At 48.4% G+C, this 22,157-nt stretch overlaps 1 protein-coding gene and 1 long non-coding RNA gene across 2 annotated transcripts; one reads left to right on the plus strand and one right to left on the minus strand.

Moving 5' to 3' along the window:
- Positions 1–1,077: 1,077 nt before the first annotated feature.
- On the minus strand, positions 1,078–22,157 carry LOC145522989 (solute carrier family 22 member 20-like). Its single transcript, XM_081532449.1, has 10 exons — positions 21,783–22,157; positions 21,599–21,702; positions 19,803–19,957; positions 16,494–16,662; positions 15,233–15,356; positions 14,132–14,247; positions 9,836–10,050; positions 7,629–7,737; positions 7,226–7,429; positions 1,078–1,635 (listed from the first exon to the last, which is right to left on the minus strand). Exons 1-10 carry the CDS (start codon positions 22,155–22,157, stop codon positions 1,539–1,541), a joined length of 1,668 nt encoding a protein of 555 aa, XP_081388575.1. The 3' UTR covers positions 1,078–1,538.
- LOC145522990 (uncharacterized) lies at positions 1,878–4,970 on the plus strand. The gene is made up of 2 exons (XR_014066289.1): positions 1,878–2,072; positions 4,160–4,970. It is a non-coding gene; the product is annotated as an uncharacterized LOC145522990 (long non-coding RNA).

The following is a 22,157-nucleotide window of genomic DNA, read 5'->3' on the forward strand; positions in this document are numbered from 1 at the left end:
TGAGACCGATGTCCTGCCCAGTGCACTCAGTAAGTTAATGATCCCCTCTCTGTACACATAAAAAATGATTATTTACAGAAAATACTCACTGTACAGAGACCTGAAATAATTTCTACAGTCCTGACTTGACCATGTAGGAACAACAACAAAAAACTCCCCTGCTCAAACTGGAGGAGGAGCTGATGTTGGAAGCATGACGTCTACTCAAGAAAGACAAAGAAGGTCTTCTCCCCCTCCCCACTCTTCTTTTGATTATAAAACTGTAGCCCGCTAAGTTCTCAGGGCAGCACCCTCTCCCCCGTCTGCTCGTAAGCCTCAAAATCATCCTGTTCTAACAAATCACTTTTTATCTATCACTTTGCCTCTCACTGAATTCTTTCTGTGCTGAGACATAAAGGACCAGAGCTCTTCGGAGCCCCCCACAATGCCACCTATAGTTTGCTATAACTGAAGTTTGCTATAACTTCAAAAAAACAGTGGCAAAAATCATTTAAAAGAAGAGAGAGAAACAGGTTATCTCTATACTTCTGTATTTGTTCCAATACTCCATGGAAATACCCCATGAAAACATTATAATGTCTTAGTATTTACTTCTTTTTTTTTTTTACTAAGATAATAAAAATAATGCAATGTATCAGGAAAGGCGTTTGAATTTGTGTTGTACTTGTTTCTGCTGCTAAGTCACTTCAGTTGTATCCAACTCTTTCTGACACTATGGACTGTAGCCCGCCAGGCTCCTTTGTCCACATGATTCTCCAGGCTAGAACACTGGGGTGGGCTGACATTGCCTTCTCCAACTTGTCTCCAATCTTTCAAAATATATTTAATATTGGATCTGAGCTCAGAGGGGTGCTGTGTCATATCAGGGACTCGATCTTCTGCCTGACTCTTGGGGAACCGAACCACAACCCATTTCTGCAAAGTGGAGTTGCTAGGAATGCCAGTGATGGGTGGAGGTCTCTATCCATTGCCCGAGTCAGGTTGCATCATTTACTCATCAATTGTGTGTTGAGACTGTACTGTCTCCCAGGCCCATTGCTGGGGAGACATTTGCCAGGGGAAGATACAAATCACACACCAGGGAAGAGCTTTAATCATATAAGGCAGGAAAGAGTTAATGCCAAATGAATGAGCACAATGAGTCCTGAAGTTCCTGGAACCAAGCAGGCAGGGGCTGCTCCAGGGACAACTGGGGGCAGAAACATCACCTTAACCCTACAAAGACATGGCATTTCCACGTGGGACAAGGATGAACAGAGAGGTTTTTAAGGGGCAGATTCAGGGGTTGGAAAGGAAGATGGTGCCTTCTTTGGTCCCTGGGCACGGTTTATCTTTTCTACACATTCACAAAGCCACCGGGCTGCTGCTGGCTGGTTTTCTCCAGCAGCCACAGCCTTGCTGTCAGGGCAGCTCTCTCTCATGGGTCTGCAGAGTCCTCCTAGTCCTCAGCCAGTCTTGCCCCCACCAGCGCCAGGAGAAACTGGAGGAAACTGGACACTGGCTGGGGCACTGCCAGCAAGTGCCAGGCTGTTGGCAGCTTAGATGGTTTCCTTGAGGGGCGAGACTCCCAGCTGCTGAAGAGAAACTTCTTCACCCTTCTCTTCTGCATCCTTCCTGGACAGGCGTTCTTTGGCTCTGTTGAAATGAAAAGACAAAAGACATAAAAAGGAGGTGATGAGGGGCAGGTGTTGTGAGCGTTGTGGTCAAGGGTGTATTTGTTCCACATACAGGAGGTGTATCTCCGCTGTCCCACAGTCCCCAAAGAAGGTGACCCGTCCTCTAGTCCCTGTGAGGAGCCTCAGCGGGTGCCCTCCCACCATCCCGTCCACTCCCTCGCTCTCTCCTGAGGTCCACAGCCACCAGCGGCTGGCCTGGCTGATATCAGCCAGATTTGGAAAGGATGCAAAGTCAAAGAGTCTTCGGATGAGGAACTGAGGCCAGACACACACCCAAGGTCACACAGCTGGCGAACAGGACACCAAGCTCAGCCCAGTTTCTGCTGCTGGGCAGGGCTTGCCCGTGGACTAAGGGCACCAGCGAGACCCCGGGACTGGGCCCTGGCCCAGATAGAGGTCAGTTGCTCAGGAGGCAGGGAGGGAGGAGTCAGGGGAAGATGAGGGCAGGGAGGTCACTGCAATAGCCTCCCAGGAGCCCGAGGGCTGTCCCAGGGCTGCCTGTCCTGGACCACATCCAGTTCCTCAGTTTCCTATTCGACCCTCTAATCTTTGAAATGATTGTGTTCTGACCTCCTTCTGTTTCTTTCATCCTCCTCTTGCACAGACTAAGAACTGTTTGTTTTTCTACTTAGTTTTTCTTATCTTCTTAATCACTCACATAGCTTGCCAGATTCTCCTGTCCAGTTTCAGCTGGTTCCATTTTTAGAACTTTTTCCTCCTTCAAAACATTTCATCAGTGTTTTTTTATTTTTAATCCTTGCCTATTCTATTTCTGATCTTTTAGGTCAACGGTTTAAGCCTTTGTGTGTGTGTGATCGCGTCCTAACATAATCACAAAGAAACATTTTTCTCCTCTCTCTTTTCTGCCCATTAAGCCTCATCTTCCCGACTTCTGTCCCGTAGGGTCATTAAGGGACGGAAGCTTGCTGGCTTTGTCTGCTAAGTGCCTGTGGCGGTTCTCTCTAGTTCTGTCTAATAGATTCCTCTTCCCTTTCTAAGATGATTCCTAAAAACCCAGAGGCAGACATTCTCCACATTAAACTACTGCAATGAGTAGGCTTGTTCAGTGTTATTTTTTAAACTCATCAAATGAGCAAAGACAACCAGAGGCAGCCTCTTCACGTAATCCTCCACAGTCTTTTTCTTTTTTTTCTTTTTTTGGTTGTGCCTCACAGCTTGCAGAATCTTAGTTCCCCAACCAGGGGTTGAACCCAGAGCACAGCAGTGAAAGCGTGGAGTCCTAACCACAGGACCATCAGGGAATTATCAATGGTTTTGTTTTTTTAAGCATTTGAAATATAGTATATATATATATATTGTTTTTCACTATATTTCAGATACTTAAAAAAAGAAGACCATTGGTAATTAATTCCCTGGCAGTCCAGTGATTAGCACTCCATACTCTCAAGGTAAACATTTTACTCTCAAGGTAAACATTAAAAAAATGCTTGGGTCAGCCATGCAGCTGGTGCTCACTATGGGTGGGAGGGCGGCAGGAGGTCCTAGCTGGCCAAGAGCCTGGCCCTTAGCCTTGGTGGAGAACCAGACCTCTTCTGAAAGACGGCACCTCTCTCTACCCCTCACCTCTCCGTGCCCCCTACCAGTGGCAAGAGCTCCATGGAAGGTCACTGGTTGGACCTTTGGAAATTTCTCAGGCCAGGCTACCTCTCTTCCAGGTTTTCCTGACCCCTCACAAGCTGAGGAGAGCTTTAGCTTCACCCAGATCCCTCCCTCACTTCTAGGCCACCAGAGGGACTGCCCTGTGTCTGGGAAATGGCCTAATTGTGTGACTCATCTCTTTGATTACCAAAGAAAACCTGCTCAATGAAGATAATTTGGAGAAAACATTTTAAATATAAAGCAGCCAGGAAAAAAAAAATATCACTTATACTTTGAGACTGTCACAATTTTAATATTTTTTTCTCTTTCAAGTCTCTATTTCTTGACATAATTAGGAAAATATCCTAATTATAACTCACTGTTTAACAGCATATTGTAAACATTCCCCATGCCATTAAAAACTCTTCATCAACATAACATTTAACTAATGTACAGTGTATCATAGTTTATTTAAATTGCTGGGTATTTGGAGAGTTGACATTTTTTTCTGATACATTAAGCATGATGATGAATATCCTTGTAAATAAACTTTGTCCACATTTCAGCTAATTTTTTTAGGGCAGAGTCTTGGAAATGTCATTGCTGCCTAGAAGCTTGTGAAAATTTTTCCAACTCATGGTCAGTAATGCTAAAGAATCTTCCAGAAAGGTTGCAGGAGTTTCCTCCTTGTTACCTGTACATCTCCTGCGTTGAAAATGTTTCCTTAGTGGATATCTAAAACAGGACATCACATGGTTTTAATTGCATTTCTCTGATTATGATTGAGGTGGATATTTTCCCCCTGTTTACTTCCTACTGGCATTTCCTTCTTTGTGAATGTTCTATTCTTACATAAAAGGGCCTTTTTTTTTTTTTTTAAACAGGATTAGTCAACTGCTCCTTTGCTATGTTGCTCCAACAAACTAGGGCGTAGACCCAACTGGGGCTGAGCCCTGGACCACACCAGGCATTCAGATCCTCTGCAGAAACAGTATCTGGTCTCGTGATGAATGAAGGATCTTGAGGATGAGCAACCTGAATCTTAGAAACAGGTGTTTTCTTTTCATCTTAATCTTTAACATCCTAGGCCTGTGACTGGCATTCATAAGTATCTGATGAGATTATAAACTGAGAAAAATGAGAGGGGCTGAGAAGTTCTGAATTCTTATTGTCTAAATGTCTGAAACTCCACTCAACTATCTCATCAGAAAGGTTGTCTCTTGCCTCTCCTTCCCCAACAAACCAAAACAAGTCCAGATGTTGCCATCTCATGTTTGGTTGGACAAGAACAGTCAAGAAGAACCCTGGACTGGTCACTGAAGAAGCCCAGGTACTAGCTTCTATAATTTATAATATGCTGGTCAAGTCTAAATCTCCTCTTGGAGGCAGCCTCTTACCAGCCTGTCTACACTGTTGATTGAAAATTATAGATTCGTGGTCTGCATCTGGCTTACCAGATTACACAGGGTGGCTGGGCTATGACCAACGGAATGGAAAAGACCCTTCAGCAAGCTTGTGCTTGGCCTCCCTGAGATCAAGACCCTCATCCTGATGGCTCGTGATGTGGGAATGGCATCCTGGGGGCTATGAGGACCCTGGCAGGTGCGCTGGGTGCCCTGGCCCTTCCTGATGTCAGCCTGTATTTTCTTCCTCCTGCCATATTGTATCCTTTGAATTATGACAACCTTAAATAAGTGTGCTTTGTGGAGTCTTATTAGTGCTTCCAATTACAAAATCCTGTGTAATTGCTGGAGTCGTGGAAGTCAAAGAGCGAAGGACCTACTCCAGCCTGAAAGAGATGCTACAACTAAATGCCACTTGTGATTCTGAACTTGACCCTCCTGCTCTATAGGATGTGGTTGGGGAGGACTTGAATGAGGTCTGAGGGTGAAATGGTAGTCACATAGCAACATTAACTTTCTGACTGGGGTGGCTGTATTGTGCTCATGCAGGAGAACACCCTTGGAAAAATTACACATGAACATATTTGAAAGAGATTTCAACAACGTTCTCCATATGGTTCAGAAAAAAAAAGTTCTTTGTCCAAAACTAGCACTTCTGTTTGAGATTGTTCCAAATCACACAGGCATATGTGTATACATACATATATATATATATACACACACACACACACACAATTATATACAACTTTAAAAATAAACAACAAAAGCAATACAAAATACGGGACTACTTTGTCACGCTTAAGAGAACTTCTCGTACTGTGGCCATCACAAGCTCTTCCTCACCCCTGGGAGGAGGGGACTCCTGAGAGCACCAGCTAGATCAGACCCAAACAGCAGATGGTTGTGAGAAGGAATTGCTTGTTGTCAATTGCTATAAAAATCAAAATTATTTTGGGCAAAAGGTGCCCCAAATTCAGTTGGTTCATAGCCAGTAACAACATACTGTAGTTTCATAATTAATTGTTCCTGGCAAGGTCAAAGGAAAGTATATTACCTAAAACCAGAATTTCATTTGGCATTACTCAGATTTTTCTATAGCCAGGGCAAGCAAAATCTGATTTTAAAAATGCCCAGGCCAGACCATTACCATGGTTCTCTCTGTCATATTAGGGAAGGACACTTCTCCAGTTTCTCTTCTAAGTACCTGGGGCCCTCAGGCAACATCTCAGAGCACCTGCGAACAGGTTCCGGACTGGGTTATTGACAAATACTTACCAGCCCCTGGGATACCTGGACCTATATCTGTTCTGTGGGATGAATAGGGGCTAAGAGCAAAAGGAAGAGCATTCCAGGCAGAGACCCCTGGTGGTGGGCAGCGGTCGACCATGGGGAGTGGGCAGGGACAAGATCCTGAAAGTTTTGTAAGGTTTCAATTTTTATCCTCAATGCAAAAAAGAGCCAGGTAAGGGTTCTGAGGAGAGGAATGCCGTGATTCTACTTATAGGACAAATCCTTCACACCAGCGCCTGTGTAGAGAGGAAAGAGGAGAGGGGCAGGGGAGGATCTGAAATTTTTGTGATTGTCCAGACGAAAGATGATGGTGGCCAGGAAAGTGGAGAGAGATGGACAGATTCAAAATATATTTCGGAGGTAGAATTGACAGGACTTGTCAAGGTCTATATCCTTGATCTATATGAATCCAGACTTTGTCCACAGCTCAGGGTAAAAATGGAATGTTTATGGTTTGGGTTATGGATCCTGCAAGGCTTGCGGCATCTTAGTTGCCCAACCAGGAATTGAACCTGTGCCCCCTGCCGTGGAAGCACAGAGTTCTAACCACTGGACATCCAGAAAATTCCATGGGGGGTTATTTTTAAGGGATACAAACACAGTCCACACACACAGGCCTCTGGGCACAGATGGTTCAGCTGTGGCATCAAGCTGGACCCAGAGAGGCCTCCTGGCACCCTAAAACTGAGGCTCATCACGGAGCCCTTGTTGGTGAGAAATGCCTCAAGAAGCCACAGGAGTCCCCTCCAGCTCTTATTTTAGAAACATTGTCAAGGACATCCCTGTCAGCTCACACAGTAACCTCCCTGAGAAGACGCGTTAGAGACACATCTTCCAGTGCTAGCTGCTGAGAAAAACTTTCTTTTCTCTGAGGAACTGGTGTTCCTTGTCCTCTCTGAAAAGAGTCATCAACAAGGGTCTCCCTTTCTGTTGCCAGGAAGCTTAGAGCCACAATGGACAGCCGCAGGACAACCACGTGGGCCGGTCTCTGGTTCAAACTGGGGCACCTCTTCCTCTGGCTAAACATCACCCCACTGCTCTGCCACACTTCACTTCAACTCGTCCTATTTTTCCTGGTCCTATTTTTCCTATAGGTTATTCCTATTTCTGTTTCACCGTTCACTGTGGAAAGATGGCGGCAGGCAGGATGCTGGTCTCTTGGGCTCTGCTGTTGCCACCAGACCACATGTTAGCGGCACGGGGAGGACCCGCACTAGTCTGCGCCGCCCACCCCGACTGTGCCCAGAGGCCCCTCACCTCCTCTCCATCGCCTCGATGGTCTCCACCAGGGGCACGTCGCGCGTCTCAGCCAGGAAGCAGACGGCCAGCCCGGCCAGGATCGAGGGGGCCCCGAAGCCCACGGGCAGCAGGACGGCGCTGAACTCTCCGAGCATGGTGAGCAGCGGCGCCGCCAGGCCCCCGAGCCGGGCGTTGACCGAGGCGAAGCCCATTGCCATCTGCCTGTCGGAGCAGTAAGGCCGGGTCAACGGCCTGGACGCCCGGAGGGGCCGGGCGCGCTGGGTCCTGGGTGTTGGGGGCAGAGCAGGACGGGGAGCGGGTCCTGCTTCAGCAAACCCAGCAGGCACCAGCCTGGAGTGAGGACCTCCCAGTTTGGGGCCAGCACCCTTGTGCACCCCCTCACCTGTCCGCAGGCCCCCACCTGATCTCTGTAGGGTACAGCTCTCCCGTGAACAGGTACACGCAGATGAAGGAGCTGGCCAGGCAGCCTTTGCCCAGGGCCGCCTGGGCTGTGCGCAGGCTCTGCATATCTGGGGGACAGGGGGACAGAGTTGCAGGGAGAGCCCAGCGCCCAAAAGGGGAGCAGGGAGGCACAGCAGGGTGGGGCTGGAGGGGAGACACTCATGGGGAGGAGGGTGGGTGAGGCTCAGAGCCTGCAGAGAGAGAAAGGAGGCAGAGCCATGAGGGTAGAGGGTGGGGTTGCAGAACAGGGAGGGGAGGATGGGGGCTTTCTACCTCCCAGGACCCAGAAGTCTGCACACTGCCCTTCTCTGCCCTCTGTCTCCTTCCTGCCTTATTCCATCTGTCACCTGTCCTTCTGGGAGGCAGGCCGAGCTGCAGAGTTAGGCCTGGGTTCCAACCACAGCTCTGACTCAGCTGGGTGACCTGGCCACTGTGACTCAACCTCTCTGAGCCTCCCTGTCCTCATCTGGAAAAGGAGGGATATACCTGTATCTGCTTCAGGGGCTTGTGGGAAGCTGGCATGACGTGGTGAGCGCAAAGTACTCAGTGTCACTGAAAGGTTGCTGTTACCATCATTATTCATCATGCAGTTGGTTATAAACAGCAAAATTCCAATGACAAGCCCATCATCAGGGTGATGGTCAAAGAAATTATGACATGTCCTCTGGATGTGGGGGCAGCTCCCTCTGAACACTGGAATCAGGAGAGGAGATTTTATAAAACACCCACACCTGGGCCCTGCTCCATCTCCAGGGACATCAAAGCCTCTTGGGGCTGGTTCAAGTTTGGGTATTTTTAAAAGACCCCCCCCAGGGGAGTCTGATGTGCTGCTAGAGTTGAAAAACACCAATCAGGTTAAATACTAAATAGTATAAAAAATTAGGGTCACGAAACATTTGCATTAATGTGGAAAAGCAGATTTGTGTTACAACAAATAGTGAAAAGAGGTACGTTTTATATAGATAACTATGTACAGTATATACATATATAATCCTATTTATAGTATTATGTCTATATTTATCTCAATTATGTCAAGTACAAAATCTATGAATAGAAAAAAGATTGGAAGAAAATAAGTCAAAATTTCAATAGTAATAATCTATCTATTCTACCATTCCCTGGTGGCTCAAACAATAAAGAATCTGCCTGCAATGCAGGAGACCTGGGTTCAATCCCTGGAATGGACGATCCCCTGGACTAGGGAATGGCAACCCACTCCAGTGTTCTTGCCTGGAGAATCACATGGACAGAGGAGCCTGGTGGGCAATAGTCCATGGGGTCACAAAGAGTCAGACATGACTGGGTGACTAACACACACACACACACACACATCTATTCTTCAGGGGAGGAACTGAAGCCCAGAGAAATCAAACAACCTGCCCAAGTCTGTGGTGGCAGAACTGGGGTCACAGCTGGGCCCTTGGCTTTCCTCGGGTCTCTGATATGCAAGCCTGGCTTCTTGCTGTGATCACTGGACTAAATACTAAGGTTTGGGTCCCTCTCTTTGAGATTGGTTGCCTTGGCCTGGAGCCCATGGGCTTTGGGAGTTTTCGAAGGTTTCCAGATTGGCAATGATTGCAGCCAGCTTTGTAAACCACTGTTTCAGGGCCAGCCAGCAGAAGTTCAGACCCTCAAGATACTGCCTAGCCAGGCTCCAGGTGGACATGCCAGCCAGCCCTCTGCCTCTCCGTCTGTTCTTAGTGAAGCAAAAAGTGACAGTGTTAGTTGCTCAGTTGTGTCCAACTCTTTGCGACTCCATGGACTAGAGCCACCAGGCTCCCCTCTCCATGGAATTCTCCAGGCAAGAATACTGGAGTGGGTAGCCATTCCACTCTCCAGTGGATCTTCCCAACCCAGGGATCTAACCCAGGTCTCGTGCATTGCAGGCAGTTTCTTTACCATCTGAGTCACCAGGGAAGCCCTGGTATTCGTATCCATCATTCTAATCTCTCTGACAAGACAGTAAATGCTCTGAGGGCAAAGACTCATGTCCTTTGTAGATTCTCCACTGAGATACTGTCAGTAGGTCCTAGTGTTTATTAAAAACTCCAGTAGTCTATAGTCACTTTCTTTCCAGATCCAGAAGAATATCCCTCAGCCTTGTTCCTGCACAGTATCTGTTGCCCCTCAAACCCTCAACCCCAAAGGCAGAAGTACGCGACTCACCTTCCGGCACAAACATGTTCAAGATCACCATGAGGCCAGCCAGGATGAGGAAGGAGGCCACTGTGGCCCGGCGGCCCACATAAATCATGGTGATGGTGGCCACCAGCATGGCCGGGATGTCTATGACGCCGAATAGGACCTGTACCAGATACACGCTGAGCCCAAACTTCTGCAGGTCCATGGCCAGGCCGTAGTAAGCCAGGGAGTTGGAGAACCTGGAAGAGGAGGCAGAACGGTCCTGCTTCACCCCTGAGCTCACTGTCCTGGACCTGAGAAGGGCACCCAAGGATGAACGACACAGGACTCCTCTCTCAGGGAGTGAAAATCCCCCGACTTGGCAGGACACTCCCTCCTGATCTCCTAAGCCTCTGACTTTGGCCTTTGAGCCCACGCCCCTCCATCCACATCCCTTTCCAGCCACCCTGAGTCCAGCCAGCACCATTCCAGCCCCTCTGTCTCCAGGCTTCAGCAGCTGATCTGATCCGGACAGGACATCAAGAATTAGAGGGAGGTTTGAGAAAAAGCTTGTGACCATTTTGTATAGCTTGTCTGGAAACTTCTGTAAATCCTATGTTTTAGTAAAATATTTTTGTTATGCTTAAAAAAAAAAAAAGAATTGGAGGGAGGGACATCCTGGTGGTCCAGTGAGTAGGACTCGGCTCTTTCACTGCCCTGTCCCGGTTCCAATCCCTGGTCGGGGAGCTAAGATCTTGGGGTTCACAGCCAAACTTACTGCACTGGCCTGGAGTTCCAACACTTGGGGTCTCCACAGAAACTTAGAAGGTCCCCGAGACAGTGTCTCAAACAGTTACTTGTACATCCATGTTCATAGCAGCGTCATTCACAATGGCCAAAAAGTGGAAGCAAGCCAGGTGTCCATCAACAAGTGGTCTACACACACAATGACTCAGCCTGAAAAAGGCAAAAATCCTGACCATGCTACAACACAAATGGACCTTGAGGACATTATACTAAGTGAGATAAGCCACTCACAAAAAGGTAAGTATATGATTCCACTTATGGGAGGCCCCTAGAGTAGTCAAGTTCACAGACATGGAGGGTAGAATGCTGGTTGCCAGAGGCTGGGGGGGAGCAGGAATGGAGGAGGTATTGTTTAATAAGTACAGAGTTTCAGCTTTGAAAGATGAAAAGAGTTCTGCTGACGATGGTACAACAATGTTGTAGGTACTCAACACTGCTGAATTGCACAGTTACGAATGATTAGGACCCTGCAACTTCCCTGGTGGTCCAGTGCTATAGATTCCGCACTCTCACATCAGGGGGCACAGATTTGATCCTTGGAGACTAAGATCCTACATGCCATGTGACATGGCCAAAAAAAATGGTTAAGATGCTAAAGTTTATGTTATGTGTATTTTATGACACTTTCTGGAAGTGAAACAAAATAAAATGTCTCTGAGGAAGGGGCTTGAGATGGGCGCTCATGACCCACCCGCATAGGTCTTGTTACTCTGCTGGACATGCTGGCACAGACCCAGGAGTGTAGGGAGAGGGGAAGTGGAAAAACAGAAAGTGGCAGTGGGCTCTCTCCTACCAGGGCCCAGCATCAGCCCCCAAACCACTTACTGAGAAATTCCTGCCATCCCTCCCGGTTATCCCCAGCTGTGTGAGTCAGTGAAGATGGAGAAAAGTAGAACAGACTTCAGGAAAAGGTGACAGTCATTCTTCTAGGCACTATTGACAATAGCCAATCATGGAAGCAACCTAAATGTCCATGGACAGATGAAAGGATAAAGAAGTGGTAGGACTTCCCTGGTGGTGCAGGGGTTAAGAATCCACCTGCCAATGCAGGGGACACGGGTTTGATCCCTGGTCCAGGAAGATTCCACATGCTGTGGAGCAACGAAGCCTGTGTGCCACATACTGAAGCCTGCGTGTCCTAGAGCCCACGCTCCACAACAAGAGAAGCCGCTGCAGTGAGAAACCATGCGCTGCAACTAGAGAGTAGCCCCAGCTCTCCGAGCCTGGAGCAAGCCACTGCAGCAATGAAGACTCAGTGCAGCCGAAAACGAAATAATAGAATGAATAAATAACATTTTCAAAATAAAATAAAGAAGATGTGGTGTATTTATACAGTAGAATATTACTCAACCATAAAAAAGAATTAAATAATGCCATTTGCAGCAACACGGAAGGACCTAGAATTTATCACATCAAGTGAAGTAAGACAGAGGAAGATAAATATCATTTGATATCACTTACATGTGGAATCTAACAAATGATACAAATTAGTTTATATACGAAACAGAAAGACCCACAGACATAGAAAACAAACTCACAGTTTTTATAGGGAAAAGTGGAGGAATTTGAGATTAACATATATACCTACTATATACAAAATAGATGACCAACAAAGACCTACTGTACAGCACAGGGAACTATATTCAATATTTTGTAATAAACTATAAGGGGAAAGAATCTGAAAAAAATAGATAATGTATAACTGAATCATTTTGCTGTATACCTGAAACTAAAACAACATTGTAAATCAGCTATATACGTCAATTTTAAAAAAAAGAGAGAAAAATGACTGATTTTTCTGGGAGAACCTGACCTAGTCATAGAAATCCTTTAATTCTGGATATAGAGGTCAAAGGTGAAGAAGCCAGAGACTCGAAACATGAGAAGGATTTGCTGTGATGAAAATTCTCCATTGAGATGGAAGTGGCCATATGGCAAGGAATATAAACGGCTTCTATGACCTGAGAGTGGCCCTTGGCTAACAACTAGTGGAGAAATGAACATGTCAGTCTCACAACAGCAAAGAAATGAATGCAGCCAACAATTTGAATGAATCTGAAAGTGAATACTTCCCATGCAGCCTGCCCACCATCTTCATTTCAGCCTTGTAAGAATCCTGAAGAGAGATCTCAACCAGATTATGCCTGGACTTCTGGCCTACACAACTATCTAAACTCATAAATGGGTATTGTGTGGAATCTAAAATATGACACAAAGGAATTTATCTATGAAATAGAAACAGACTCACAGCCGTAGAGAACAGACTTGTGGTTGCCATGGGGGAAGAGAAAAAGAGGAGGTTGGACTGGGAGTTTGGGATTAGCAGATGCAAACTGTTATATACAGGATGGATAAACAACAAGGACCTACTGTATAGCACAGGGAACTATATTCAATATTTTGTGATAAACCATAATGGAAAAGAATATGAAAAAGAATGTATATTTATGTAATATAACTGTCACTTTGCTGTACAGTAGAAATTAACATACCATTGTAAATCACTGTAAACCAACTATACTTCAACAAAATAAACTTTTAAAAAATGGTATTGTTTTAAGGGCGGTTCAAGAGGGAGAGAACATATGTATACCTATGGCTGATTCATGTTGATGTTTGACAGAAAAAAAACAAAATTCTGTAAGGCAATTATCCTTCAATTAAAAAATAAATAAATTAAAAAAAGGGGGAAATTGTTGCTTAAAAGACATTGTTAGTTTATTGAACCTGGGTATTTCTTAAGACTTCAAATGTACTTCTGTATCATTAATATTTCATTAAAGAAACTCAACTAATGAAAAAAAATGGTATTGTTTTCAGCTGTTAAATTATGGTCATTTGTTACGTAGCAAGATGAAACTAATACAGTATATGAAAACTAAAGTGATTGTTGAGAGGGTTGAGGGACACCCAGGCAAAAACTAACTGGTTTCCATTCACATCCTTTGCTCAATAACGCATTTGCTCAACCGGGGATTAGAAAGTGGGGAATATAAGGAGTGGCCTGTGAGGACGTGAGCCCCTCAGCTGAACGTCTTCCCAGAACCTGGGTCCTGAGGAGTTCTCTGGCTGCCCAGGCCCAGAATGGCCTCACAGGCAACACTTTTGGGGCAGAAGCCCTCTGAATGCTCAGTGTGGAGGACAACCCCACATTTGCAGGGTACAGGGACACAAGTGTTTTTCCAGAGTGGGGAACTTCCCAGAATCCCCTGGAGGCATATCAGGATGCGACCAGGTATATTTTATTCAAGTTGCCTGGCTGATTTCAGTCGGTGCCCCCAGCTGGGTGAGACCCATCCCCAGATGTGGGTTCCCAAGGTCAGCAGGGATATCTTATGCACGACCAGGTCTCAGCAACCAGCAGGGGCCCAGAGGACCCTGGATGCTCAGAAGACACAGGAGAAAGTGTGGGGAACAGGACTGACTTCACAAGGCCGTTCTGCACGTTGCATTAAGTATTTAAGAGTTTGTCAGTGGGGACACTGGCGTATCCTGGCCTTGGGTCAAAGAGCTGGACAGGAGTCCAATACCTACCAGACCACCATGAGACAGCAGGTGATTTTACGGATGGCTGGGGTTCGGAAGAGGTCCAAGACTGAGGTGGAGGGGTGACCTGTTGCAAACTCACTCTGGATGTAGGAGCTCACCACCTGGACAAGGAAAGTCTGATCAGGGGAAGGGCGAGATCTGTGATCCTATTCCCAGGGGAGGGCCAAGGTCCAGAGCCCTGGCAGGATGGTTGACCCTTGTCCCCTCCCCAGGCTGGTTCCAGAGCTTTGAGGTGAAGCAGAGGCTCCAACCTGAGTCCCAAGGTGCCTGGGCTGCCCACTGATCAGGCTGAAATAACCAGGGGCACCCTCAGGCCCCACTCCTGGCATCAACTCTGAGACAGTCTCAGCCAGTGGTTAAGAAGTCAGGTTCCCAGGGGTTCTGCCACCTCCTGGTATGTTATCTTAAGCAGATTGCCTAAGTTATTATTTCTCTGTCTGTTCCCTCTGGATCCAAAGGGTTGGGTGACTTGGTAATCCAAACATCAGATTCCTCATCTTTAAAAGTGAGGCATTAGGAAATCCCCTGGTGGTTCGGTGATTAGGACTTGGCGCTTTCACTGCCATGGCCCCAGTTCAATCTCTGGTTGGGGAGCTGAGACCCTGCAAGCTACGCAGAACAGCCAACAAAAGAAAAGTGAGGCATTAAATGAGATTGTGTACATAAAGCCATTAGCACGGTACTGAGCAATTGGCTCAATAAATGTATTTGTTTATAATAAATGGTAGCTATCTTATCATAGATGGTATGCATAGTAAATGGTACTTTTATTACTGATCATTTGATAATTTCATTTTAAGATTTTTATTTTATTTTATTGAATTTTTGGCTAAATGTGAATGGGTTATTTCCCCATCCTATGGATGGATAGACTGATGAACAAAGCAGTGAAATGATGTACCCCAGATCACAGAGCCATTCAGTGGTTAAACATCTTCGCCCCACTGGAGTTCTTCCCGCTCTATTTATTCTCAGCCTGTTCACCTGGATGATGAGTCCTGGCAAGTCACCAAATCCTGGCACATCTCGAGGCTGCCAGAAAGACTGAAAACCAGTGCTCCCCTAACTTGCACCAGACCTGCCTACCTCCTTGGTCAGCCTTTCCCCTTCCTCCTTTCTGCCATTCATCGCAGCCACCTTCCGCAGGTTCTTCAGAGCTACCTGGGACTTGCCATGAAGGAGGAGCCATCGAGACGACTCTGGCAACCACCTGGGACCAAGAGAAGGATGGAGAATGAGTGGCACTGTGATGGGCACTTAATGGCCCTGTGATGGCCACTGGGGCACTGAATGGGCTGAGTGGCACTCAGGCCATTCCTCAAACCCAAGTACACCCTCCTTCACCTTCCAGACCCCAGCAAAAAGGAAAAACCCTTGCTGTTGGCAGAATCGGGAAGACTGGGGGACATGCAGCCTCCCTTTTTTGCAGCACATCTTTCAGAGAATCTCTGCAAGATAATATGGACCTTCAGGTATCCACAGATCTGGTTTTGAACCTGGTTCTGACCCTAGTAGGTGGCTTTTTTGCTTGTTTTGTTTTGGTTGTTTGTTGTAGTTAATTTTCTTTTTTTCTTAAAAATTTTATTGGAGTATAGTTGATTTACAATGTTGTGCTACTCTCTGCTATAACAGCAAAGTGAATCGGTCATACATATACCTAAATCCTCTCTTTTCTAGATTCTCTTCCTATTAGGTCATTATAGAGTACTGAGTAGAGTTCTCTATGCTATACAGTAGGTCCTTATTGGTTATCTATTTTATATATGAAAAAAAAGTCAAAGTGTGTTGCTCAGTCATGTCTGACTCTTTGCAACCCCATGGACTGTAGACTTCTCTATCTGTGGAATTCTCCAGACAAGAATACTGGAGTGGGTAGCCATTCCCTTCTCCAGGGACTCTTCCCGACCCAGGGATTGAACCTGCGTCTCCTGCACGGCCTGCATATTCCTTACCATTTGAACCACCAGGAAGCCCTAACTTATATATAGTGGTGTGTATATGTCAATCCCAGTCTCTCCCAGTACGTGGCTTTGAAGAAGTCATGGATCCACCTGGGCTGCCTCAGCGCTCCTCCTATAAAATGCCCCGGGGTTGTTGTGAGGCGCAAAGGAGCTGATGAAGGCAAAGCTCTTGGTGTGTTCTGGAGCCCCACAGTAATGTAAGTGGTTCTATCCTGAACCTGCCCACACCCATGCATAGTCCTCATGAACCCACGTCCTCATTCCTTCATGTCCCCACCATGTCCACCAAATTCCAGTCGCAGCCCACCTCAAGTCTCCCCCAGGGGCAGGTGAGGGCCCGGCTATACAGCTGCACTCTGCCCCAGCCCTCTCTGCTCAGGACATACCAAGAGTAGAGGAAAAAGACGAGGAAGGGGACAGAGACGGCAAACTGCAGCCACCGCCAAGGGCGGATCAGGTACGCCACGCCCGCCAGGATGAGCTGACCCGAGGTGAATGAGAACCCCAGCAAGATCCCCGCCACGGTCCGGCCCCGGGTGGGCATCCACTCCACGACTGCGGAGAAAACCATGCCAGGCTCAGTGGGGCTCGTTGCTCACGTGGGTGTTTAATTCAAACCTCCCCCCTCCTTAAGAAGGACTCTGTGGCCACTGGAAATCATTCCAGAGAGGCCCTGAGCATGGACAAAGATGTTCCGACCTCAGTCCTTACCCTTAGACAAATGCCAGGTGGACTAAAGAACTTCTTGTAGGGCTTCCCTGGTGGTCCAGGGTTAAGAATCCACATTGCAAGGCAGGGGACACTGGTTCAATTCCTGGTCCAGGAAGATTCCACATGCCATGGGGCAACTAAGCCTGTGTACCACAACTACTGAAGCCTGAGTCTAGAAGCTGTGCTCCACGATAAGAGAAGCCACTGCAGTGAGAAGCCTGCACACTGCAACTAGAGAATAGCCCCAAAACTAGAGAAAGTCCCTGTGTGGCAACGAAGACCCAGCACAGCCAAAAATAAATAAATACATATTAAAAAGGAACCTAAATATAACAATAAGACCATAACAATATTAGAAGAAACCATGCTAGATGTCTTTTCAATCTTAGAGTCAGGAAAGGTTTTTCCAAGAATATCACAAAACCCAGAAACAACAAAAGGGAAGACCAACAAAGAGCTTCACAAAAATAAGAAGTCTCTGCTTAAAAAAAAAAATACCCACCGTAAGCAGAGTCATAACTTCAGCAAAAAAGACAGGAAAAAAAATACCATTTCAAATAACAGTCAAAGGGTGAATTTCCCTAATCTGGGAAGAATTCTTACAGATCAACAGGAAAACAACTAACAAGCCAAAAAGAAAAACGGGCAAAGGATGTGAACAGTGGTTGAAAAGGGAATACAATGACTCTTAATTACATGTGTGCGTGTCTGTGTTAGTTGCTCAGTCGTGTCCAACTCTTTGTGACCTCGTGGACTATAGCCCGCCAGGCTCCTCTGTCCATGGAATTCTCCAGGCAGGAATACTGGAGTGGGTTGCCATTCCCTTCTCCAGGGGATCTTCCTGACCCAGAGATTGAACGAACCCGGGTCTCTTGCACTGTAGGCAGATTCTTTATCATATGAGCCACCAGAGAAGCCCCTTTTAATTACATGATTTTTTGCAAATAGCAAAACTTGGAAACAATTTAAATGTCCATCTGTGGGGGCCTGGTGAAATAGAGCAGGCACACTCTCACAAAGCAACCAGAATAAACGGAAGAGGATGCTGCTTTCAGTCAGCAGCCAGCTCGTGTGTCCAGGCCATTGGCAAATCCTGTGGCTTCTCCCTGCAGAACCAAACCAGACTCTGAGCCTTCCTGCCTCCCCCTGTGCTACCCCCTAGCCCACTCCAGCCTTGTCTCTTGCCAGCTGACCGGATGAGCCTCAGACCGGCCTTCTTGCTCCTGTCCTCGAGCCTCATGGCAGCCGAAGGGGTCCTGGCCAATGCCAAGTGGGACCAAGTCAGGCCTGTCTTCAGTTCAGGACCCTCCAGAGGCTCCCACCTCACTCAGAGTCAAACCCAACGTCCTTCAAGGCCACCAGGTCTAAGGATCTGCCGCTGTCGCCCCAGCCCTGTTTGTCACCCACCTCAGCTCTGTCCAGCCACAAGGACCTCCTCCTTGCTCTTGAGTCCACTAGACACACTCATGGCTCAGGGCCTTTGTCTGGAACGTTCTCCCCGTGGCCACAGGTCCCCTTCCCTCACCTCCCTCAAGCTTTGGTTAAAGTGACCCCTTCTCAGTGAGACCTACCCTGAGCCAATAAAACTGCAGGCTCTCTCTGCCTCAGGCTGCCACCACCCGGCCCCCTCGCCTGGCCGCTCCCATCCCCTTTCTGGGCTTTCGTTTTCCTCTGTAGCACTTATCACCTTCTAACACACTGCATAGTTCGCTTATTTGTGTTGTTTATCTATCTTCCTGCAGGAGAACATGGGCTCTACAGAGCAGGATCTACTTGTTCACCATCTCCCACACCTAGTAGTATGTGTGTATGTGTGTGTGTGTTCGTGTGTGTATGTGTAGGGATGTGTGTATATGGTGCATGTCTTGTGGTTAGGAGTGTGTATGGTGCGTGTGTAATGGTTAGGAGCATGTGTGTGTGTCTGTATGTAGGAGTATGTGTATGTGGGTGTGTGTGTTATGGTTAGGAGTGTGTGTGTAGGTGTATGCACACATTGTTGTGCATACAATATACACATTCTATATTGTGCAGGGGTGTGTGTTGTGGTTAGAAGTATGCATGTGTGTATGTCAGGATGTGTGTATATGGGGTGTGTGTGTGTGTGTGTGTGTGTGTGTGTGGGCGTGTGTATTATACAGGTGATTCTAGCAGGAGATGGATTTTGAACGACTGTTTCTGCCTTCAGATTCCACGAGCCATACTGGATGCCCACCCTGAAGAATGAGGCGGGTGGGCTGGGGTTTGCTGAGATCCCACAGTGAGCTCAGCACCCTTCAACGTCCGGATGTTGGCAGAAGAGCTGACCAGAGTGTGACCTGGAGCAGCCTGGTTCTCCGGCCCCAAGATTCCCCACTGCCCTGGGATGAAAGACCCCAGCAAACCAAGTAATTAGAGGGACGTGCAGGCAGGGGGCGTGCCTGCTTCCAGGGTGGGCTTCCTCTCCCCACATGGCTCTCTGCCAGAGCCACTGGGAGCTGCCTAGAACCAGCCTGGAGTGGCAACTGACCCTGTCACTGTGGGGTGGGGACATTCCCACCTGGCACCCAGGAGGCCAGGCCACCAGTGGCCCCAAGGGGAAGCCTCACCTCTCTTGGATCCACATACTTTCGGGGTGCCTGCCGCCCATCCTGGGGACCCCTGTGTCTCACCTCATTTCCACATCCCCACACTAAGCCCCACAGGAGCCTGGTACACAGTAGGTCCTTAGTAAGTGGTTATTGCTGACTAATTCACACAAGAAGGGAAGCCAGCCCTCTCAGCTCTCAGACAGGCAAATCGCAACCCAGGGTCCCCAGCTGGCAGCTGGCAGGCCACCGCTGAGAGCCCAGGTCTCTTGAGAACCCTGGTGGGAGGCTGTGAGCTGAGGTCACCAGATGAGAATCCCACCACCAGGAAATGGGAAAGATGCCCACCAATGGGGCTGCCACCGCCCTCCTGCCCCTGCAAGCCCCCTCCCCTCTAGGCCCTTCCACAGCTGGACTCACCCAGAGAGAGCGAGTTTAGGATGATGCCAGAGAAAGTCATGCCCATCAGGAACCGGCAGAAGCAGTAGGCACTGAAGGAGCCGAAGTACGCCGTGGCCGCCCCTGAAACTGCCAGCTGCAGGTACGACCAGACCAGGGGGGCCTTGCGGCCCAGCCTGAGCCCGGCCATGGGGCCAGAGTTAGGGTTTCAAGGTGGCAGCAGCTTCCCCCATGGCTGTCATGGAGGGAGGATGAGAGGAAGCTACTTACCCCCACTCATCCCCCAATTTGAAAGCCACTCATCCTAACAGAAGCACACTCGCTGGGGCCCAAGCATTGGCAGAGGCCAGGGAGGGAGAACATGGTGTGGAAGGAGAGCGGGGATGATGAGATACATTCCTGCCTTTGTTCTTTCACTCAAGGAGAATTCTAGTTCCCGACCAAGCCCCCACTCTCCCAGGATTTAGGGGTAGGCAGAGATTCTGCAGAGGCCCAGAAGCTGGTGCAGTGGGTCATGAGAGGGTCCCCTGAGTGACTTTCTGTTCGGGAACAGCCCTCAAACCAGAACTCATGGAGGGGGTAAGCCCTTGATGGGGCCCAGGCTGATGGGAGCAGGACCCCAGGTCTTCATTTGAATTGGTCATTTTGGGGGTGGGGGGCCAGGGTGAGGTGGGGCTTGTTATACTGTAAAGGAGTCCAAGGCCAGGGAAGCAGGGCCTTGGCATTGCCCCATTTGTAAGTGAGGGTCCAGGGCTGGAGCCCCAGCTTGGCCAGGTGGGCAGCACTTCTTGCTCACACACCGCAGGTTACACTCATTCATTCCATCATTCATTCATTGATTCTGTTGCACAGATGGCCACTGATGACCTCTAAGCGGTAGGTCTGAGCTGGGGGCTGGTGACAAAAAAGACACTATGCGTAAGATACAGGCTCATATAGAGAAAGACCCAAGGTGTCATGACACAGGGCGGCAGGGGCTGTGACAGGGCCACCCACGAGGGGGCTGAGGCACACAGCACTGTCCAGGGTGTGCGTCTGCAGTCCTGGAGACCCCAGAACCTGAGGATTGAGAGGAGGGGCTGTGGGGAGGGGAGATGAGAGGGGAGTAGAGAGAAGGGGAAGCGAAGCAAGGAGGGAAGGGAAAGAGGACAGAGGAGGGAAGGAGCCAACTCCATCAGAGCCGTGGTGCACACTGCGTTTCGGGGCGTCTCTGTATCCTCAGGGGCCCTTATGGTCAGCAGTGGCTCACCCACACAGTGGGGTGCAGCCTGGATGTAGGCAGGGTGGGATAGCTGTCTGAAGCAACACGCAGAGGCCACAAATGAAGTAAAACAAAATCTTGATAGAGAACCATGTGTGGGCTGTGCCAATGTTTGTATGGAAAAGGGGGATGGAGCACATGTACGTGTTCTCTTGGATTGTTGTTGTTCAGTTGCCCAGTTGTGTCCGACTCTTTGGGACTCCATGGACTGCAGCTCGCCCAGCCTTGGATTGTATAAAATCATAAAACATCTCTGTGAGATACACAGAAACCAGGCTGCCCTAGAGGAATTACTGGAGTGCAGGGCAAAGGGGAGAACGCTGGCCTGCATACCCACTTGTACCTTCTGGAATTTTGAACCACACGAATGTATTATATGTATTATAATAAATTATATAATACAATATATAATACACATATCTATTTTTAAATACAGATTTAAAATATATATGAAATACATTAAAATACATATTATTTTAAAATTTAGTTTAAAATAAACTTTAATAAAAAAAAGTTAATGAAGAGACTGGGGAGACCCTCACCCCCGAAGGCTTACCTGTCCGCAACGCTGCCAAACACAGCAGCGCCTGCCAGTACCCCGGCCATGTAGATGGACTGAGCCAGGTCACGGAGGGTGCGGGCCTCACACACCAGGTCCCACTGTGGGGGAGGGAGGGATGCTCTAGCCTCAGCCTCGGGTGCAGCCCCCACCAACCCCACAGCCCCTAGCCCCACCTGACCTCCGTCACGATGGTGGACGAGAAGACACTGCGGTCGTACACCCAGCCCTCCTTGCAGCCCTCCGTGGCTGCCCCATGGACAGAGGTGTTGGGGCTCAGGAGAGCCCACTGAGGCCGTGTGAAGCGCCGGCATGGCTCGGGGACCCCAAGCAGGTCCAGGGGTACGGTGGCTCTCAGCCAGGCCCCCGAGCCGTAGACGGCGGCTGCACTGTGGTTGGCAGGGCTTTGGCAGTGGTGGGGGGGCACAGCGGCCGTGAAGTTCTGCAGGAAGTTGTGACAGGCCAGCAGGCTGCAGGGCAGCAGCAGCAGGGCCGTGTAGACCAGCTGGAAGCGACCCACACCACCCAGCGCGTCCAGCAGGTCTGTGAACGCCAT

Source organism: Giraffa tippelskirchi, chromosome 10, assembly GCF_054371585.1.
Source record: "Giraffa tippelskirchi isolate mGirTip1 chromosome 10, T2T-mGirTip1v1.2.pri, whole genome shotgun sequence".
Classification (NCBI taxonomy): Eukaryota; Metazoa; Chordata; class Mammalia; order Artiodactyla; family Giraffidae; genus Giraffa; species Giraffa tippelskirchi.